General features: G+C 60.4%; 2 protein-coding genes across 2 annotated transcripts; both read left to right on the forward strand.

Moving 5' to 3' along the window:
* Positions 1–4809: 4809 nt before the first annotated feature.
* MATK (megakaryocyte-associated tyrosine kinase) lies at positions 4810–11247 on the forward strand. The gene is made up of 12 exons (XM_060146732.1): positions 4810–5711; positions 6083–6196; positions 6283–6398; positions 6485–6704; positions 7184–7277; positions 8611–8676; positions 9586–9685; positions 9761–9845; positions 9931–10004; positions 10119–10314; positions 10695–10781; positions 10877–11247. The coding sequence occupies exons 1-12, from the start codon at positions 5268–5270 to the stop codon at positions 11114–11116; spliced, it is 1836 nt and encodes a 611-aa protein (XP_060002715.1). The 5' UTR covers positions 4810–5267; the 3' UTR covers positions 11117–11247.
* A 3700-nt stretch (positions 11248–14947) lies between these two features.
* RAX2 (retina and anterior neural fold homeobox 2) lies at positions 14948–16105 on the forward strand. The gene is made up of 2 exons (XM_060146734.1): positions 14948–15160; positions 15767–16105. The coding sequence occupies exons 1-2, from the start codon at positions 14948–14950 to the stop codon at positions 16103–16105; spliced, it is 552 nt and encodes a 183-aa protein (XP_060002717.1).
* The last annotated feature ends 283 nt before the right edge of the window (positions 16106–16388 follow it).

Below are 16388 nucleotides of genomic sequence, written 5' to 3' on the forward strand. Positions count from 1 at the left end.
TTCCCAGCTTCCCCTGCTCCTGGGTTTGGCCTTGTAGCTAAATTCTACCCAATGGGAAGAAGGGAAGATCTCATGTGCATCTTGCAGGAAAAGTCCTTAAAGGGAAGAGGTGCACCATTGTTCTCTGAAACTTCCTGCTTCCTATTGGCTGGAATGCAGATGGGATAGATGGAGCTTGAGCAGTCATCTTGTATCAAGAGGTGGAAATTCAAGTGCTGAGAAGGGCAGAGCCAGAAGACGCAGGAGCCTGGGTCCCCGTCACAGCCCTGGATTGCCTCCCTCAGAGAGGATTAATTCCTATCTAATTCAAACCTCTAGCACTGGGGGTCTTGCACCCCATGTAGCCAATCCTAATTCCAATTGATGCATTACGTAAAGTGCCCGTCACATGATGCCCTTTGTCCATGCCTACTACGATTTTCCTCTGTATTAGTAAAGGAGAATAAGAAATGTGCCCCGCCCTTGAGAAGTTTAGAACCCCAGTGGGGGAGTCCGCGGGCCTGACTCTCAGCCCCAGCCAGCTGTGTGACCAAGGGCAAGCAGCCTCGCCTCTCTGTCTCAGCTGCTCCAATTCCAAAGAGAGAGGATTGGCCCCAATAATCTCCAGGAGTTTGGACAAGGGAGGGTTGGGCAAACTGCAACAGTGAAAACAGGAGAAAGATGAGAAAGGTGATGAACAGTGAGATTTGGACGAGCAAAAGAAAGGTCTTTGGGAGGGGGATGGGGTAGGTCCATCAGGGCTCCTCTGTTGCCAGCGCCACCTGACCCGGTGGGTGGACGGCGGATTTATCAGCTTGTGGAAGGGGACACCCAGGAGTTCCCTCTTCCTAGCTGGGTTTAGGGCAACCTAATCTGACTCACCAGTTCCACATCATAGAGTCCGTTCATTTCTTTTCTTTTTTTTTTTTTTGGCCACTCGGAATGTGGGATCTTAGTTCCCCTACCAGGAATCGAACCCACACCTCCTGCATTGGAATCGCGGAGTCTTGACCACTGGACTGCCAGGGAAGCCCCGATTCCGTTCATTTCAACACCCAACTCCTGGTCCCATTTTCAGTATTAAGAATCCCTTTGGTTGCAAGTGGTAGAAACCCCCTCCCGAAGCCACCAAAAAGCAAAGACCAGCTTCCAACACTAGGCAGAGCATGAACTCCAGGCATGGCTGGATCCAAGCATTTGAATTCTCCGCGAGGTGTTCAGTCTCTCTGCTTCCCTTGGGCTGGTTCCTTCTCAGGCAGGCTGATGGGCTTAGTCACTAAGGCCAGGTCCACGCCCCTCACACAGCAAGATGAGAGGGCTACTGTTTTGTCCTTTCAGGGCATAGAAGTGGGGTCTTACTCTGAGAAGGGTGGGGAAGGCTTCAGAAAGATGGCGAGAGCTGGGGATGCCCTCTGGACAAGGGGGTAGGAGACATCCCAGGCAGAGGGGACAGCCAGGCAAACTCCTGCAGTTCAGCGCTGCCAGACTGGGAGATACTTGGTAGGAGCAGGAGACGAGGCCCGGGGGTCAGCTGGAGGCTGAACACGAAGAGCCCTGAGTGCCGGACTGAGCATCTGAGGCTCTGTCCTCGGGCAGTGGGGAGCTATGCAAGGGTATAGAGTGTGGAGTCGGGGGGGGGGCACAACCACGTTTTCATCCCGTGTTGGTGCAGTGGAAGGTGTATGATAGCAAGGCGGAAAACTGGAGGCAACCAGGAGAGCAGGGAGGGGGCTTCTGTGTCACCAGCCTGCACCACATGGCTTGCCTGGGGCGGGGTGGGGTCAGAGAATTTCTGGAATCAAATCAACAGGACTGAAATGTGGAGGGTGAGGAGCCTGGCACTGGGGAAGTCTGGGAGACTGATCCATGATGTGGCTACCAACTGGCTTCAGGCTGGTAGAAGGCAAGAGACAGGAGAAACTGGTATTGCCACCTCCAGGGACTGGAAGAGCCATCGTGTCTTTGTGATTCAAAGTGGCTGGTTCTTGGATGCCTCCAGAGATGGGGAGCTCACCCCTTATGACCCAAATAAACCATGGACTCAAATCTATCCCCCTAGGGTCAGGCACAGCTCCATGCCCCATGCCCACACCATGGGGGCCTCCCTCACCCAGGCCAGCCCTTGTTGCTTTCGGCACCTGACACTGTCTCCTTTTAAGACTGTCGTCCAGAGCTTCCCTGGTGGCACAGTGGTTAAGAATCCGCCTGCCAATGCAGGGGACATGGGTTCGAGCCCTGGTCCGGGAAGATCCCACATGCCACGGAGCAACTAAGCCCATGTGCCACAATTACTGAGCCTGCGCTCTAGAGCCTGCAAGCCACTACTACTGAGCCTGCGTGCCACAACTACTGAAGCCCGCACGCCTAGAGCCTGTGCTCCGCAACAAGAGAAGCCACTGCAGTGAGAAGTCCATGTGCCACAATGAAGAGTAGCCCCTGCTCGCCGCAACTGAAGAAAGCCCGCGCGCAGCAACGAAGACCCAACACAGCCAAAAATTAATTAATCAATTAAATTTTTTTTAAAAGACTGTCCTCCAGTCTCAACACCTCTGGTTTCTCTGGTTATTCATTCCAGGGAAGAGCCTCCCAGAGTGTGGGACAAGGACCCCTGGGGGTCCTGGGGAGGATGTCGATGTTTCTCAGACACCAAGTATCATGGTTTTGCAGGGAGAGAAAGCAGACCCCTTCGACCTCCTCCCATCTCTCTGGCTGCATCAAGGAGAAAGTCTCCATGGGGTGCCAGGGTGTTGGGGTGTCTTAAGCACAGGCTCATGGCCTTGCTGAGCAGAGCAGGCAGACTTCCATCGTGGGCCTGGGGCCGCTGAAGTGGCTGGTGTGACTCTAATGGTGCTGCTGGGTTTCCGCTGTGGTTACTTTGACGTTGCATTTCTATTTTGGGCAAGTGTTGATGGTTTGCCATATATGGTTGGCCTCCAGTGACCCCGCTAAATGCCGGCTGCAGGGTCCCCAGCCCCTTGGTCCAAAGCAGTTCCCGTGGCTGGGAAGGGGGGGCTGGGGCACACCCTGGGATGATCCCACAGCCAGATCCATGGAGCACAGGGAGACTGACGAGCAGGAAACCTCCCTGCAAATGCTGCCAGCATTAGTAAATTACACCACCACAGAGAAAGATGTCCTCCCCCTTGCTCGCCTCCTACCTGCTTCCTTCACTGAGAATAACCCTTTGCTGGTTGGAGGGTCCCCTTCCGGAATGTTCCCCTTGGACTTACTGTCTCCTGTGTAATGTGAATGGGATCGTGCATTTTGTTTTGTATCACATTCTGGTAGGTGGTGGTTGTTTTTGACAATCAGAGATTTTAGCATTTTCATACACATAGTTTCCTAGTTTTTGTTGCATAATATTGCATGATATTGAATATCTATAATTCTTGTAACTGGGCCTCTATTGCCAGAAGTCACATGACACCTTAGAGGCAGAGACAGCCTTTTGGGGTACCAGAAAATTAAATTCTGGGCATCTTGCTTCATCACCCTGCTGAGATCAGCTTCATCCTTGTCCAAGCGGAGTCCTCCACTCATAGAAAGAATTGTAAGGGAGATTGCAGAGCGACAGCTGGAAGCCAGGCCCCCAGGCCATCAAATGCTCATCAGGTTGTCCTCTGAGCTGGAGGCTGGTGCTGCCTGGCCCTACAGAGGAGGAAACTGAGGCTGGGAGGAGGCAGCACCTGCCTCTGGCACAGCTGCGTTGGCGCTGTGGAGGCCCCACTCTTACCGTCCAAGGACGGCTGCTCTGCCAGGAGGCCTCCAGTTCCAGATGATTTTTTTCCTGTGGCCCCAATTTTCCCTTAATGTCGTTGATGATGATAAGGATATTCATAGTGGTTGACATTTTGAGGGCTTTCTTTGCTCCAGGCACCAGCAGCCCTCTCCAGGGGCCAGGTACTGAAATGAGATCCTTGTTGTTAGAGGAGTTGACTGAGGGCGTTGGAATCCCAGTCAGAAGGGTCCACCGTGTTGTCTGCGCTCTGTGGCTTGCTTACCTCCCCGGACGGGAAGCTCACTCTCCTTCCCCTCCCTGTGCTCGCTTGGCACTAGCTCCACGCTCCAAGGTGTGGGTTCCCGGAATGGGCAGGGGTGCGCGCCCCGCAGCGCCGGGCCGGGGAGCGGCGTGGAGCCCGAGAACGCCGCTGGCCCCCGCCCGGGCCTCGCAGGAGGCGCCTGGGGCCTCGGAGGCGGGGCGGGGAGGGGCCGCCGGCGGCGGCGGCGCGCTAAGCAGACCGCAGTACGGCCGGCGCTAGGACCCGCGGGGGCCTCCCAGGCCGCCGCGCCTCCCGCTCCCCACCTCCTCAATCCCAGCCTTCCCCCCCAAAATGAGGAAGCGGAGCAACTTGCTCCAAGTTGTGCAGCCGGGGCCGCCTCGGGGTGCGCAGCCGGCGCGCGGGGGCCCTCCTGGGGGCGGGCGCGGGGTGCGGCCCAGGGGCGACCCCTGAACAGGTGAGCGCGCCGGTGGGGATGGTGGGGAGAGACGGTGGGACAGTGGGGGGACCCCAAGGGCTCGCGGGTGGAGGTATGCCGGGCGAGCGCGGGAGGGGCCGGTGTGCGAGCGCGAGCGTGCGCGTCCGGGGCGCGCGTCCGGTACGCGGCTGGGGCGGGGGTGGTTAGATGCGACCAGGAGCGGGGTGGGGTGGGGTGGTATTTTCGTGGGTGCGGGTGTGCGCGTCTGCAAGCCCCTGGGTGTGTGTATCCGCGGGTCCACGTGGAGGGATGTGCGCGTGTCTCCGAGCTGCGTGTGCGCGGCCCTGCGTGTAGCTCTGCGTGCCCGAGTGGCCCAGCGTCTGGCGCCCAGGTGTTCAAGTGTGGGTTTGTGTGTGGTGGGGGGGGGGCCGGTACACACGTTTCCGAATGTCCGAGAGTCTGTGCGTGTGTTCACACGTGTAGACGTGTGTGCACAACTGTCTCTAGGAGAACCTGCTTTTGCTTGCATACCCGCGTGCCTGTGGGTACCTGTGTCCACCTGTGTGTTTCTGTGTGTACATGGATCAGTATGCGTGTGAGTACACGTAGGGCTGGGGATTTCTGGGGGCACATATTCGAGGAGCAGAGACTCACCCCTCCCAACCTGTCCCACTGCCCAGCCACCTGGTGGGGTCCATGGGGGAAGCAGGGGGCGGAAATGCCCCAGCCCCAGCAGCAGCGAGGGACTTTGTGTGTCCGTCCTGGGTTGGCGTGGGGTGGGAGAGGGGAGAGGCTCAGCTGGCGGCCACAGGAGCCCAGCAGAGCTGCACTGCTCCGGCCCCCACCCCCTTCAGGGTCAGAAATTCTTAGGAATGACCTTGAATCATCCCGTTTCCTTGTCCTGTCCCTGCCTACTTACCAGAAAAGAGGAAGAACCAGGCTCCATTAGGTGGCTGCAAGCTCCCCACGCACTGTGTGGGCTGCTGGGGCCTGAGTCAGCCCCTGGCCACTTGCTCTGTGCCTGCCTTGTGCCTCAGTTTCCCTTTGGGGATGATGGCGGGGTCAGGCTCCATGCTAAGGAACTCTTCCAGGGAAAGACCACCTCCCCAGAGGGGCTTGGGGAGCCCCTACAAGCCTGGGGAGGCCGGCTGGCTGTCACCTCCACCTGGCCTGAGCTGGAAGTGGTAGTCATGGCCCCTGGGGCCCCAGCCTCGCTTGAATCTGGGCTCTCCAGCTGGTCTCTGCCCCCTCCCCAGGGGAGCCCTCGCTTCCTCCACGCCTGGCACCCCTCACCCATCTCAGCCAGGATGCCAACGGTGAGTACCCCCAACCTGGGTGCCTGTGCCCCGGCCCTTCCTCTGCTCAGTCCACAGGAGCTCCACTCCATGGGGAGCGGGAGGTTTACTGTCTGACCCGTGGCCCCTTGGCGGTGTGTGCCAATCTTCCTCTATCACTTGCTCTTGCTCTTCTTTCACCCTTTCCTCCTGCCCTCCTGCCCTGGGCCCCCGCTCTGTGACTCTGATATGTCCACTGCTCGCTCCCTCGCCCTCTCTCCTCTCCTCTCTCCCTGTGTGCTGTTTGTGGTCTCTGCCTCAATCCAGTCTTTCTCTCTCCTCTGGGCCTCTCTCTCCCCTCACCCCGCATCTCTCTCATGACCCCTTTCCCCCTCTCGGCACCCCCCCGCTAGAGGCGCTGGGCCCCAGGCACCCAATGCATCACCAAGTGTGAGCACACGCGCCCTAAGCCCGGGGAGCTGGCCTTCCGCAAGGGTGACGTGGTCACCATCCTGGAGGCCTGCGAGGTGAGTGGGGAGGGGGTGTGTGCCTGGGGAGAGGGGACTCCGCCAGGAAACCATCCCACCGACCCCACCTGGCTCCCTTCCCGCAGAACAAGAGCTGGTACCGCGCCAAGCACCACGCCAGCGGGCAGGAGGGGCTGCTGGCGGCGGGCGCACTGCGGGAGCGCGAGGCCCTCTCTGCGGACCCCAAGCTCAGCCTCATGCCGTGAGTCGTGGGGAAGAGACCGGGACCGGGGCGGGGTCAGCGGGGCCCGGCCAGCCATGCCCAGCGCGCCTTCCCGCCGGCCGCAGGTGGTTCCACGGGAAGATCTCGGGCCAGGAGGCTGTGCAGCAGCTGCAGCCGCCCGAGGACGGGCTGTTCCTGGTGCGAGAGTCCGCGCGGCACCCGGGCGACTACGTGCTGTGCGTGAGCTTCGGCCGTGACGTCATCCACTACCGTGTGCTGCACCGCGACGGCCACCTCACCATCGACGAGGCGGTCTGCTTCTGCAACCTCATGGATATGGTGGAGGTGCGGCTGGCCACAGGCCCGGGACCCCAGAGCCCATGCCCCCCCATTGCGGAGATGGAGGGATGCCAGGCTCCGCCCTATCCCGACAGCTGGCTGGACATGGGACCCAAGAGGTGTCTGCTCCCCAATGGGGGGAAGGAGGGGCTGGTCTCCATGGGCCACCAAACCCTACAGTTGGTCTGAGTCCTCCAGGTCCCACCTCCAGAGACTGGGGTGACTCCTCTGGGGACACCTAGGAACCTCCAATTTGACACCAATGCCAAGACACTCCCCATCCTCCTGTTTCCTGCTAGTCTGCATCCTTTCCTGTTCCCATGGAAACTAGCCTAAAGAGTCCTGTGGGAACGAACCCCCTCTCCTCTTCCCCAGCTCCCACCCACCTCATCCAGAGGTTCCCCCCTAGGAAGGGGATGGGATGCAGGGGTTCCCTCACCCACGGGGTGGGCTCATGGCTGCCTCTGCCCTGCCCCACCCTGCAGCATTACAGCAAGGACAAGGGGGCCATCTGCACGAAGCTGGTGAAACCCAAGAGAAAGCAGGGCACCAAGTCAGCGGAGGAGGAGCTGGCCAAGGGTAGGGGCCCCTGCCCTTCTGCTCAGTGTTAGCCTGGACTGGAGAGGCAGGGCCCTGGGGCCTGGGCACAGGGCCAAGGCCACATCACCTGAGCAGGTCGCTGTGCCTGCCTCTGCAGGCAGAAGACCTGGGCTGCCCTTAGGCCGGGCGGGGCACAATATTGATCTGGTTCTCACACCTGCTGCTTCCCCCCACCCCAACCCCTGCCTCTGTTCCCATCATCCCTGAGCCAGAAACCCTGGGCAGATCCTCGACGTCCCCCACCCTCCCACACCCCCTCCATGGCCAAGTTCTAACACCTGTTAAACCTGACCCCTCCCCAGGACTTCCAGTGGTTAGGACTCCCCGCTTCCACTGCAGGGGGTGGCAAGGGTTCACTCCCTGGTCGGGGAACTAAGATCCCACAGCCACCTGGCGCCGCCAAAAAAAAAAAAAAAAAAAAAAAAATCCGGCTCCTCCCTGCCTGGCTGCCCCTGCCCTAGCCCAGCCTCAGACAGTCTAGTCGGACCACCTCTTCCCTGAGGGAGTGTCCTCCTTCTTCCCAAACCCTCCCCTGTGGCCGAGCTATCTTTCCTGCTTCATCTACAAAGCCCTTCCTCTATTCCACAAGCCCCTGGGGTTGTGTGACTCCTCGTTTCCTCTCATGCATCTGTACTGTTGTGTCTTCTATTCCCCTCACGTGAAATGCTTTTCCAGCCCTTGAGGAGTGAAATCCTCCATGCTCAGAGCCAATGTGCCCTACCGTGGCCACCCCTTTTGAACCTGGTGATCGTGGCTGTCTCCTTGGAAGTGTCTTGGGGATGGCATCTGGGTGGAGGCTGGTGTCACCGTGCCTGATTGTACTCAGGGGCTCGTGATTTGGAGAGGGGCTTTGGGGAGGTGGAGGAGGAGACCTACAGAACCTGCTGGGGGCGGGGGGGGGGAAGAACACAGGGGTGCTTGAGAGAAAGATCAGGGAAGCTGGAACGCAGATGATGACTTAGAGCGCTGGAAGATTCTGGAAGGTTCCAGAACCTTTACCAGAAGGTTCTGGAAGCTTTACCAATCTCTGTTGTATTTTTTGGCGCGTGTGTGTGTTCCTGGGTGGTCAGGGATAAAGGATCGTAAAGGAAGAGCCTACAGGGTCCTTGGAAGGACACAGTCTCCAGATGGAACAGAGAAGGACTCTGTTGCTTTTGGCCGCCCGATAACTGGTACCAGGAGTGCGGAGCCTCAGACACGCCCTTGGGCCACTGTGGGGACGCATGCCACACGGCCTGGTCTCCCGCCAGGTGGAGCTGCCGTGGGAGGGGCTGGCACCTGGCAGCCCTCTGACCGGGTCTCCCCCCGACAGCCGGCTGGTTACTGAACCTGCAGCATTTGACGTTGGGAGCGCAGATCGGAGAAGGAGAGTTTGGAGGTGAGCGGGGGGCCTGGCAGGGGCTGAAGGAGGGTGGGTGGGGTCCCAGAGATGAATTCACATCCACATTTGACACCTACTGGCTGTGCGGCTGAGAACCCAAGGGCTCCTCTCTGTGAAAGGAGGTTCACGACAGCCGGTGCCAGGAGAAAGGTAGTTCAGGCAGGCGCCCAGCGGGTGTGAGCCCTTCACAACCCCGGGCTCTGGTGCACACTGGTCCCTCTGGTCCCTCTTTTGTTTTGTTGTTGTTGTTTTTCCCGGCCGCACTGCATGGCATGCAGGATCTTAGTCCCCAACCGGGATGGAACCCCCGCCGCCTGCAGTGGAACGCTTATTCTTAACCACCAGATTGCCGGGGAAGTCCCTGTTCCCTCTCTTTTGATGCCGTTGCCTGAAGTTATTATCCTGGAAGACCCCGGGGCCTAGATCAGGGCTCACAGACCTTCTCTGGAAAGGGCTGGAGTGTGTGTATTTTCCATCTGTCACATCTGCTCAGCTCTGTCCTTGTAGCAGGAAAGCAGCCACAGGCCGCAGGGAGATGAACAGGCATGGCCGTGTGCCAATAAAACTTTATTTATGGACACTGAAATTGAATTCTGTGCAATTTTCATGTCATAAAATATTCTTCTCTTGATCTTTTTTCAACCATTTAAAAATGTAAAATCCCATTCTGAGCTTGCGAGCCTCGCAGAAACCCACGTTGGGACTGGATTGGGCCCGAGGGCTGGAGGTTGCAGACTGGTTTAGGTGATTCTCTTTGCTCAGGGATCTGGAGCTTGTAGGGGAGCGGTTTCCAGGCCTGGGGACCCACCGCTGCATTGGCATCCTTGGGGGTCAGTGTGAGTGGGTATGTCCCCGTGTCTGTCCAGTCTCTGTGGGGTTCTGATCTCCTCCCCCACTGGCCCCCAGCCGTCCTGCAGGGTGAGTACCTGGGACAGAAGGTGGCCGTGAAGAACATCAAGTGCGACGTGACAGCCCAGGCCTTCCTGGACGAGACGGCGGTCATGACGTGAGTCCTGGTGAGGGGAGGGCATGCTGGGGTGGGGGTCCAAGCCACCTTCACCGCACACCCGCCTGCCCCCAGGAAGATGCAGCATAAGAACCTGGTGCGTCTGCTGGGTGTGATCCTGCACCAGGGCCTCTACATCGTCATGGAGCACGTGAGCAAGGTGGGGGCAGGGCCCGAGGGTCGGGCGGGGTGCGGCGGCCGAGCAGCCTCCAGCAGCCCTCACCCCACCCGTGTCTCCCACACAGGGTAACCTGGTGAATTTTCTACGAACGCGGGGCCGGGCCCTTGTGAACACCCCCCAGCTCCTGCAGTTTTCCCTGTGAGTGGGGCTCCCGGGGGGAGGGAGACCGAGGCACGGAGCAGGGAGGAGCCTGGCCTTGGGAGTCTGTGGTCCAGGCACCCGAGCCCCGTGCCCGCCACCCCTCCACTCCAGGCACGTGGCCGAGGGCATGGAATACCTGGAGAGCAAGAAGCTGGTGCACCGAGACCTGGCCGCCCGGAACATCCTCGTGTCCGAGGACCTGGTGGCCAAGGTCAGCGACTTTGGCCTGGCCAAAGCCGAGCGGAAGGGGCTGGACTCCAGCCGGCTTCCAGTCAAGTGGACGGCACCCGAGGCTCTCAAACACGGGGTGAGCCCCCCTTACCCCCCCAGGGCCTTTGGAACCCTAGCTCCACTGTGCGACCCTGGGCCTGTCTCTTGCCTCTCTGAACCTCCAAGGGACTGGCTCCGCCTCCCTGGTAAGCCCTTGGCCCATAATTGTTCCTTTTAGCCCCAGTCTGGGCCTTGGTCTCCTCATTTCTGAAACAGTCTTGGGCTCAGCAAGTGAGAGCAAGAATAACCTCGTTCTTGCACTGAGTCTGGGGTGGGGGGTGGGGTGGATTCAGAGGCAGGAGCCTATTGGGAGGAGACCTGGGACTAAGGGTCAACCCAGGGGGACTTCCTGGAGGAAGCAGGGGCTGGGGCAGAAGCCCTGAGGGGTCCCTCTCCCCCTGATCTCCGGCCCCACAGAAGTTCTCCAGCAAGTCGGACGTCTGGAGTTTCGGGGTGCTGCTGTGGGAGGTCTTCTCATACGGCCGGGCTCCATACCCCAAGATGGTGAGCAGGGGCGGGGGGGCGGCACTGGGTCCCCCGCAGGTCTAGGGGTCGTGATCCTGACCCCCAGCCCGCACCGGCGTGCCCTCTGCCCATAGTCGCTGAAGGAGGTGTCAGAGGCCGTGGAGAAGGGGTACCGCATGGAGCCCCCCGAGGGCTGCCCGGGTCCCATCCACGCCCTCATGGGCAGCTGCTGGGAGGCTGAGCCCGCTCGCCGGCCGCCCTTCCGCAAACTGGCTGAGAAGCTGGCCAGGGAGCTTCGCAGCGTGGGCGCCTCGGCCCCCAACGGGGGGCAGGATGCAGACGGTCCCACCTTGCCCCGCAGCCAGGAGCCCTGACCCTGCCCGCGGGGCCTCGGGCCCCAGAGAACTGAGACAGTGGGGGGCACAGGGTGGGGACTCGGGCCAGGCCTGAGGAGCGGCAGGGCCAGCAAGCTGCCCGCCCGGCTCACATCACAGGGGCAGGCTGCGTCGGGGTTGGGGGGGCGGGGCTCTGGGCAGCCTGTGGGCACCACGGCCCCAGGGAAGTGAAGGATTAGCGCCTGGATAAAGACTGGTTCCAAGGACTGGGTGTCTGAGTCTCTCTCTGCTACCACTCTGGGGACCCCATCACTTACTGGGGGTGATCTGCCTGCCCAGTTGTCTGCCCACTGAGGGGTTCACCAGGCTAGGACCTTGCAGCCCAGAGGGGCATATATTTCCCCTGGGATGGGGCCAGGAGACCCCCCAGGCCAGGGATCACAGCCACCCGTAGAGCCACTTGCCATCACCCACGGGTCCGCCACCTCCTTTGGTGGCAGAGACCCCACCGTAGCCCTCAGGGTCCCAGGTGCAAAGGACAGTGGGAGGGTGCCAGCGGCTGCGGGCGTCCGAGTCCCCTGTCCTGGCGTCCTCTTTTCCTCAGCCTTGCCCCTCGTCCCCTCCTGGGGTGCTCCAGTGTGGCTACATCCTCCACCTGTCACGACCTAACAGCCTCACCCGGTGACTCCAGGGAACACTCGCTGAAAAAAAGCCAGCCACACAGCCTGTCCCAGGGCCCTGCCCCTCCCGTCCACTCTCGAGTGGGGGTTGGGGCTCCGGGCTTGCACCCCCAGCTTCAAATCCTGACTCGACCCGTAGCTGTGTGGCCCGGCCTTGCTGTGAGCCACTGCGTCAAACTGAGGGCAGGTCTGGGATGGGGGGGTGTTAGTGCTAAACTCGGGGTGTCCTGGGCAAACTAGAGGGGTGGCCCTCCTCCACGGGCCCCCAAAGCCTCCTCTATGATCAGGCGTCTCTTCCGGGGGAGACATGAGGACCCTGAGGGCTCACACCAGTGAAGGACTGAGAGCACACAGCTAGTCCTCAGCTATTACCTGTGACTGTCAGCCACCCTCTCTCTGATGACGCTCCCAGACAGCCAGCCTCTAGGTTGCCTGGAGAGGGGGTTTCTGGCCAGCTCGGTGTGGGCCCCTCCCCAGGACCCCCTGAGCTGGTGAGGGGACACCAGGCCACAGCACGGCCTCCCACCTTGACTGCCCCACCCCTGCCTGAGCGGAGCCTGAGAAATGTCTCAAGGTCACGCTGACCTCCTGCAGTTCCCCCCTGAGCCCCGCCCACCTTCTGGCCTCAGTTTCCCCACCAGCACCTGAAGGGGTTTAGCGATTCTTCCTGGGGGAGAAATGAAGGGTGGGAGGCTGGAGGGGCTGAGAGTGGCCTGGCCCCCGCCTAATCCAGATGGAAGGTGGCCCCGCACTGCCCTGGCCTGCCCCTAATCCGGTGCTCTAAGCTGACACAGCGTCTGGACCTTCAGCCGCATCCTGCTAAATCGCCAAAGCCCCCTGGGCCTAACACCCAAATCCCTCCTGCGCCTCTTAACCCACCCGGAGCCAATTAGCTAAATGGGGCCTGTGAACAGAGCAGCTCTTTAGCGTTTCCAAGTGATGAAGCGTTAGGGGAATTACCTGCCCCCACTCCACAGGGCCCCAGCCCACCGTACAGGCGGGGCAGCAGGGAGGCCTGGAGGGGCCCCAGGAGCCTCTGGAAGCACTCGCCGGCCCTCCGGCCTGGGCTCAGGGCTTCTGGGGCCTCCCTGCCTGGCCAACCCCTTGGGTATCAAGCCCCCTGCCCACCGGGCCATCCCTCCTCGTCCAAGGCTGCTCGCCCCTGCCCCCGACTTCTCCAGGGCCTGCAACCCTTTGCTGCATGTGAGTGTCTGAGCGTGTGCACTCATGCCGTGTGTGAGTGCCTGTCTCCATCTCTTTCTCTTTCTCCGTGTGTGCCTTTCCCCTACAAAGCCAACATTCCCTACATTCCCTTATCTATACAAAGCCAGCAGAGATGAGATAAGGACTTATCTCTGCTTCCTCTGCACTCACTCCCTAGTCCATCCATGGGCCTGGGTCTCCCGCCTCCCTCCGCCGCTGGGACAAACTCCCTCTGTCCTCCTCCTGGGTCTCATCCTGCCCCCTCTCAACCCCAGTGCCCCTCCTCACTGTTTTCAGGGCACCCCTCCCCCCGCCCGAGCCCCCAGGCTCCTTGGACTGGGGAGGGGGTTGGCAAACCAGTCTCAGGGGCTTCCCATGATCCTGCTCCAGCTCTCAGGCCACTGCCTGAGGGACAATCCCATCATCCACCTGTCCCCAAAACAGGGTCCGGGTATACCGGTCCTCTTCCCTCCTCCTCAGACTTTCTCCCCCCAGATTTCTCTCCTGCCTCTCCCCCAACCTTGCTCTGACCAGGCCTCTAGCATCCTCCTGGCCTCCCATCTTGCACACAATAGCTACTCATCCAAAATGCCATCTGTGCCCCTCCCATGCTCCACAACCTCCCATGGCTCCCCAGTACCTGCCCCTTCACACCCAGTCTTGTCCAGAATTTACAGCCTTGTACTCCATCTCCCACTCTGATCACCTTCATTGAAAGAGCAAACTTCCCTCCCCTGCTTGAGTTTTCTCACCAGGCTTCTGACCACCTGACATGCTATATTTTACTTATATAGTTACAGACTATCTGTCTGTCTGTCTTCTCCACTAGGATGCCAGTTCCAAGATATGTGTCTGTTTTGTTCACTGCTGTGAACAGTACCTGGTATACAGTAAGCTCAATAAGTGTTTACTGAGTGACTGAAAAGTGAACTTCTATTCATACCTCAAAACCCAGCTAAAATGCCCCATACTCCTTTGCCCTGCACAGTGCCCAGGGGGCCAACTGGAATTGCCTTCACCTCTGGGGACCTCAGCTTCCCCAACCCCCATTGACATCTGTGAATCTGAGAGGTTCTTTTTCTCACACCAGATGATAAAAAAAAAAAAGCCGTAACAGTGGACATTCATTAAGCACTCGCTGTATGCCAGTCACTGTGCGATGCTCTTTCCTTTCATCAGCTCATTAAGTCCCTGTGAGAGCCCCATGGGGTAAGTCCTGTTGTCGCCGTCTTACAGCTAGGGAAACTGAGGCCCAGAGTGGGGAAGGCTCTTGTTTATATCCTACAGCGAGGGGTGGCACACCCAGGCTAATGGTGTCCCTCCAACCCCTGGAACCCAGCCCTCCCTCTGTGGCTCAGAGCAACCAGCACCTGGGCGGGAGGGGCCCCCTCAATTAATCACCTTGCTAATCCTCCTTCCACCCGACCCCAACCCCCTCGAGTCTGGCTGGGCCAGGCCAGCAGCAGACAGAGCTGGGCCGGCAGGGGCTGTCAGAGGGCCTGCTGGGAGCTGTGAGCACTGGGCAGGTGGGCACAGGTGGGCCTGGGTGGGAGTTGGGGGCACAGAGAGCCCCCTAGGGCAGAAGACTGGGGGGTAAGGAAGTGTTCCTTAAGGCAGTGTCCCAGCTTCTGCCTTCCTGGGGGTCCTAGACACAGAGACAGAGATAAAGGGAGACAGAGGCAGTCAGGGAGAGCTCCAGAGGGAAAGAGAAATAGAGGCGGCGGGGGTGGGGGGGGGCGGACAGAGACACAGAGAAAAATGATCAGAGAGAAAGAAGTGGAGACAGAGTCAGGTGATCTGACATGGACAGAGAGGCTGGGGAGGCAGAAGGAATGCAGGACCCAGTGGAGGGAGAAGCCCCTCCATATCTTACCCCAGACCCAGCAGGGGCCGGGGGCTCCCCCGCCCTCCCCAACCTCAGTCCCTCTCATGTCTCACCCGCCGTCTGTCCTGCCACCGCCCCGCCAGGTGAGGGCGAGGAGCAGCCATGTTCCTGAGCCCGGGCGAGGGGCCCGCTGAGGGTGGGCGGCCAGGGCCTGGCGAGGAGGCCCCCAAGAAGAAGCACCGGAGGAACCGCACGACCTTCACCACGTACCAGCTGCACCAGCTGGAGCGGGCGTTCGAGACCTCCCACTACCCCGACGTTTACAGCCGCGAGGAGCTGGCCGCCAAGGTGCACCTGCCCGAGGTGCGAGTGCAGGTGAGGGGACCCCCTAACAACCCGAGGAGGGAGCCGGTGCCAGGTATGAACCCTCCCAGTGTATGGGAAGGCTTCCCGGAGGAGGGGACATGGGACTGGGGCCTCGATGTTTGAATTTGCCGTCTAGGAAGGAGAAAGGGCATTTTCCTAGCCCTCCAGAGCAATGTGTGCGAAGGTGTGGAGGGGTGAAATAGGAGGCATTTCCACAGAGCTGGGTGTGGAGGCAGGCAGAGGTGGAGGCAGAGAAGGAGCTTGGGAAGGGCCTCAAATGCCGAACTCAGTGGCTGGAACTTCATGCCAAGGGCCAAGAGAGACCAGGAGGGAGGCCAGGAAGCCTGAGGGGCCCTGGGCAAAGGGAAAGGCAAGGAGAGCCTGGATTCAGAAGACTTGGGGGCTGATTTGATGGGGGCCAAGAGGCAGAGATCCTGCTCTCAAAACAGCCATCTCCTTGGGGTAGGGAACACCATATGTTGGCACTGCAACAGGTGGGGGTCAGGTTAGACAGCAGGCAGAACCCGGAGAGGCTGGGAGGCCCAGAGCAGGAAAGAGTGGCCTCGCCTCACCCCACCAGCCCTGCCCCAGGAGCACCTCTCTTGTTGCTTCCAGGTGTGGTTCCAGAACCGCCGGGCTAAGTGGCGCCGCCAGGAGCGTCTGGAGTCAGGCTCCGGGGCCGTGGCAGCCCCGAGGCTCCCCGAGGCCCCAGTACTGCCCTTTGCCCGCCCTCCCGCCATGCCACTGCCCCTGGAGCCCTGGCTGGGCCCTGGGCCCCCAGCCGTGCCGGGACTCCCGTGCCTCCTGGGTCCGGGTCCGGGGCTGCAGGGGTCCTTCGGGCCCCACACCTTTGGTCCAGGCTTCACGGACGGTTTCACCCTGGAGGAGGCGTCCTTGCGGCTGCTGGCCAAGGAGCACGTGCAGGCTCTGGACAGGGCCTGGCCATCGGCCTGAACCTGGTGCCTGCCTAGCCCTCCCTCCTCAGCCTGTCTGTGGCCACCCATGCCGGGTCCCCCACCCCACCACCACCTCCTTACCCTGCCTTGCAGGGTAACTGGCACCCGGTTTCAAGAAAGAGGTGGCCAGAGGATCCCCGGCCAGGGGGATGGGTCCCTGGCCTGGTCTCAAGGGAGTGTGGGGCCTCAGTCTCCCCATCTGTCAAGTGGGCGTGGGTGGGCTGGATTCTGAGGCTCTTAGACTGCAATCAGGAACCACTGGGGTGTGAATTCTGAGTTGA

Source organism: Lagenorhynchus albirostris, chromosome 3 (genome assembly GCF_949774975.1).
Source record: "Lagenorhynchus albirostris chromosome 3, mLagAlb1.1, whole genome shotgun sequence".
NCBI classification, from domain to species: domain Eukaryota; kingdom Metazoa; phylum Chordata; class Mammalia; order Artiodactyla; family Delphinidae; genus Lagenorhynchus; species Lagenorhynchus albirostris.

Coding starts and splice junctions, on each gene's coding strand:
- RAX2 (XM_060146734.1), top strand. CDS start 14,948: ATGTTCCTGAGCCCGGGCGAGGGGCCCGCTGAGGGTGGGCGGCCAGGG. Junction 15,161..15,766: donor TGCCCGAGGTGCGAGTGCAG/GTGAGGGGACCC, acceptor TGTTGCTTCCAG/GTGTGGTTCCAGAACCGCCG.
- MATK (XM_060146732.1), top strand. CDS start 5,268: ATGACCTTGAATCATCCCGTTTCCTTGTCCTGTCCCTGCCTACTTACC. Junction 6,705..7,183: donor ACCTCATGGATATGGTGGAG/GTGCGGCTGGCC, acceptor CCCACCCTGCAG/CATTACAGCAAGGACAAGGG. Junction 10,315..10,694: donor CCGAGGCTCTCAAACACGGG/GTGAGCCCCCCT, acceptor CCGGCCCCACAG/AAGTTCTCCAGCAAGTCGGA.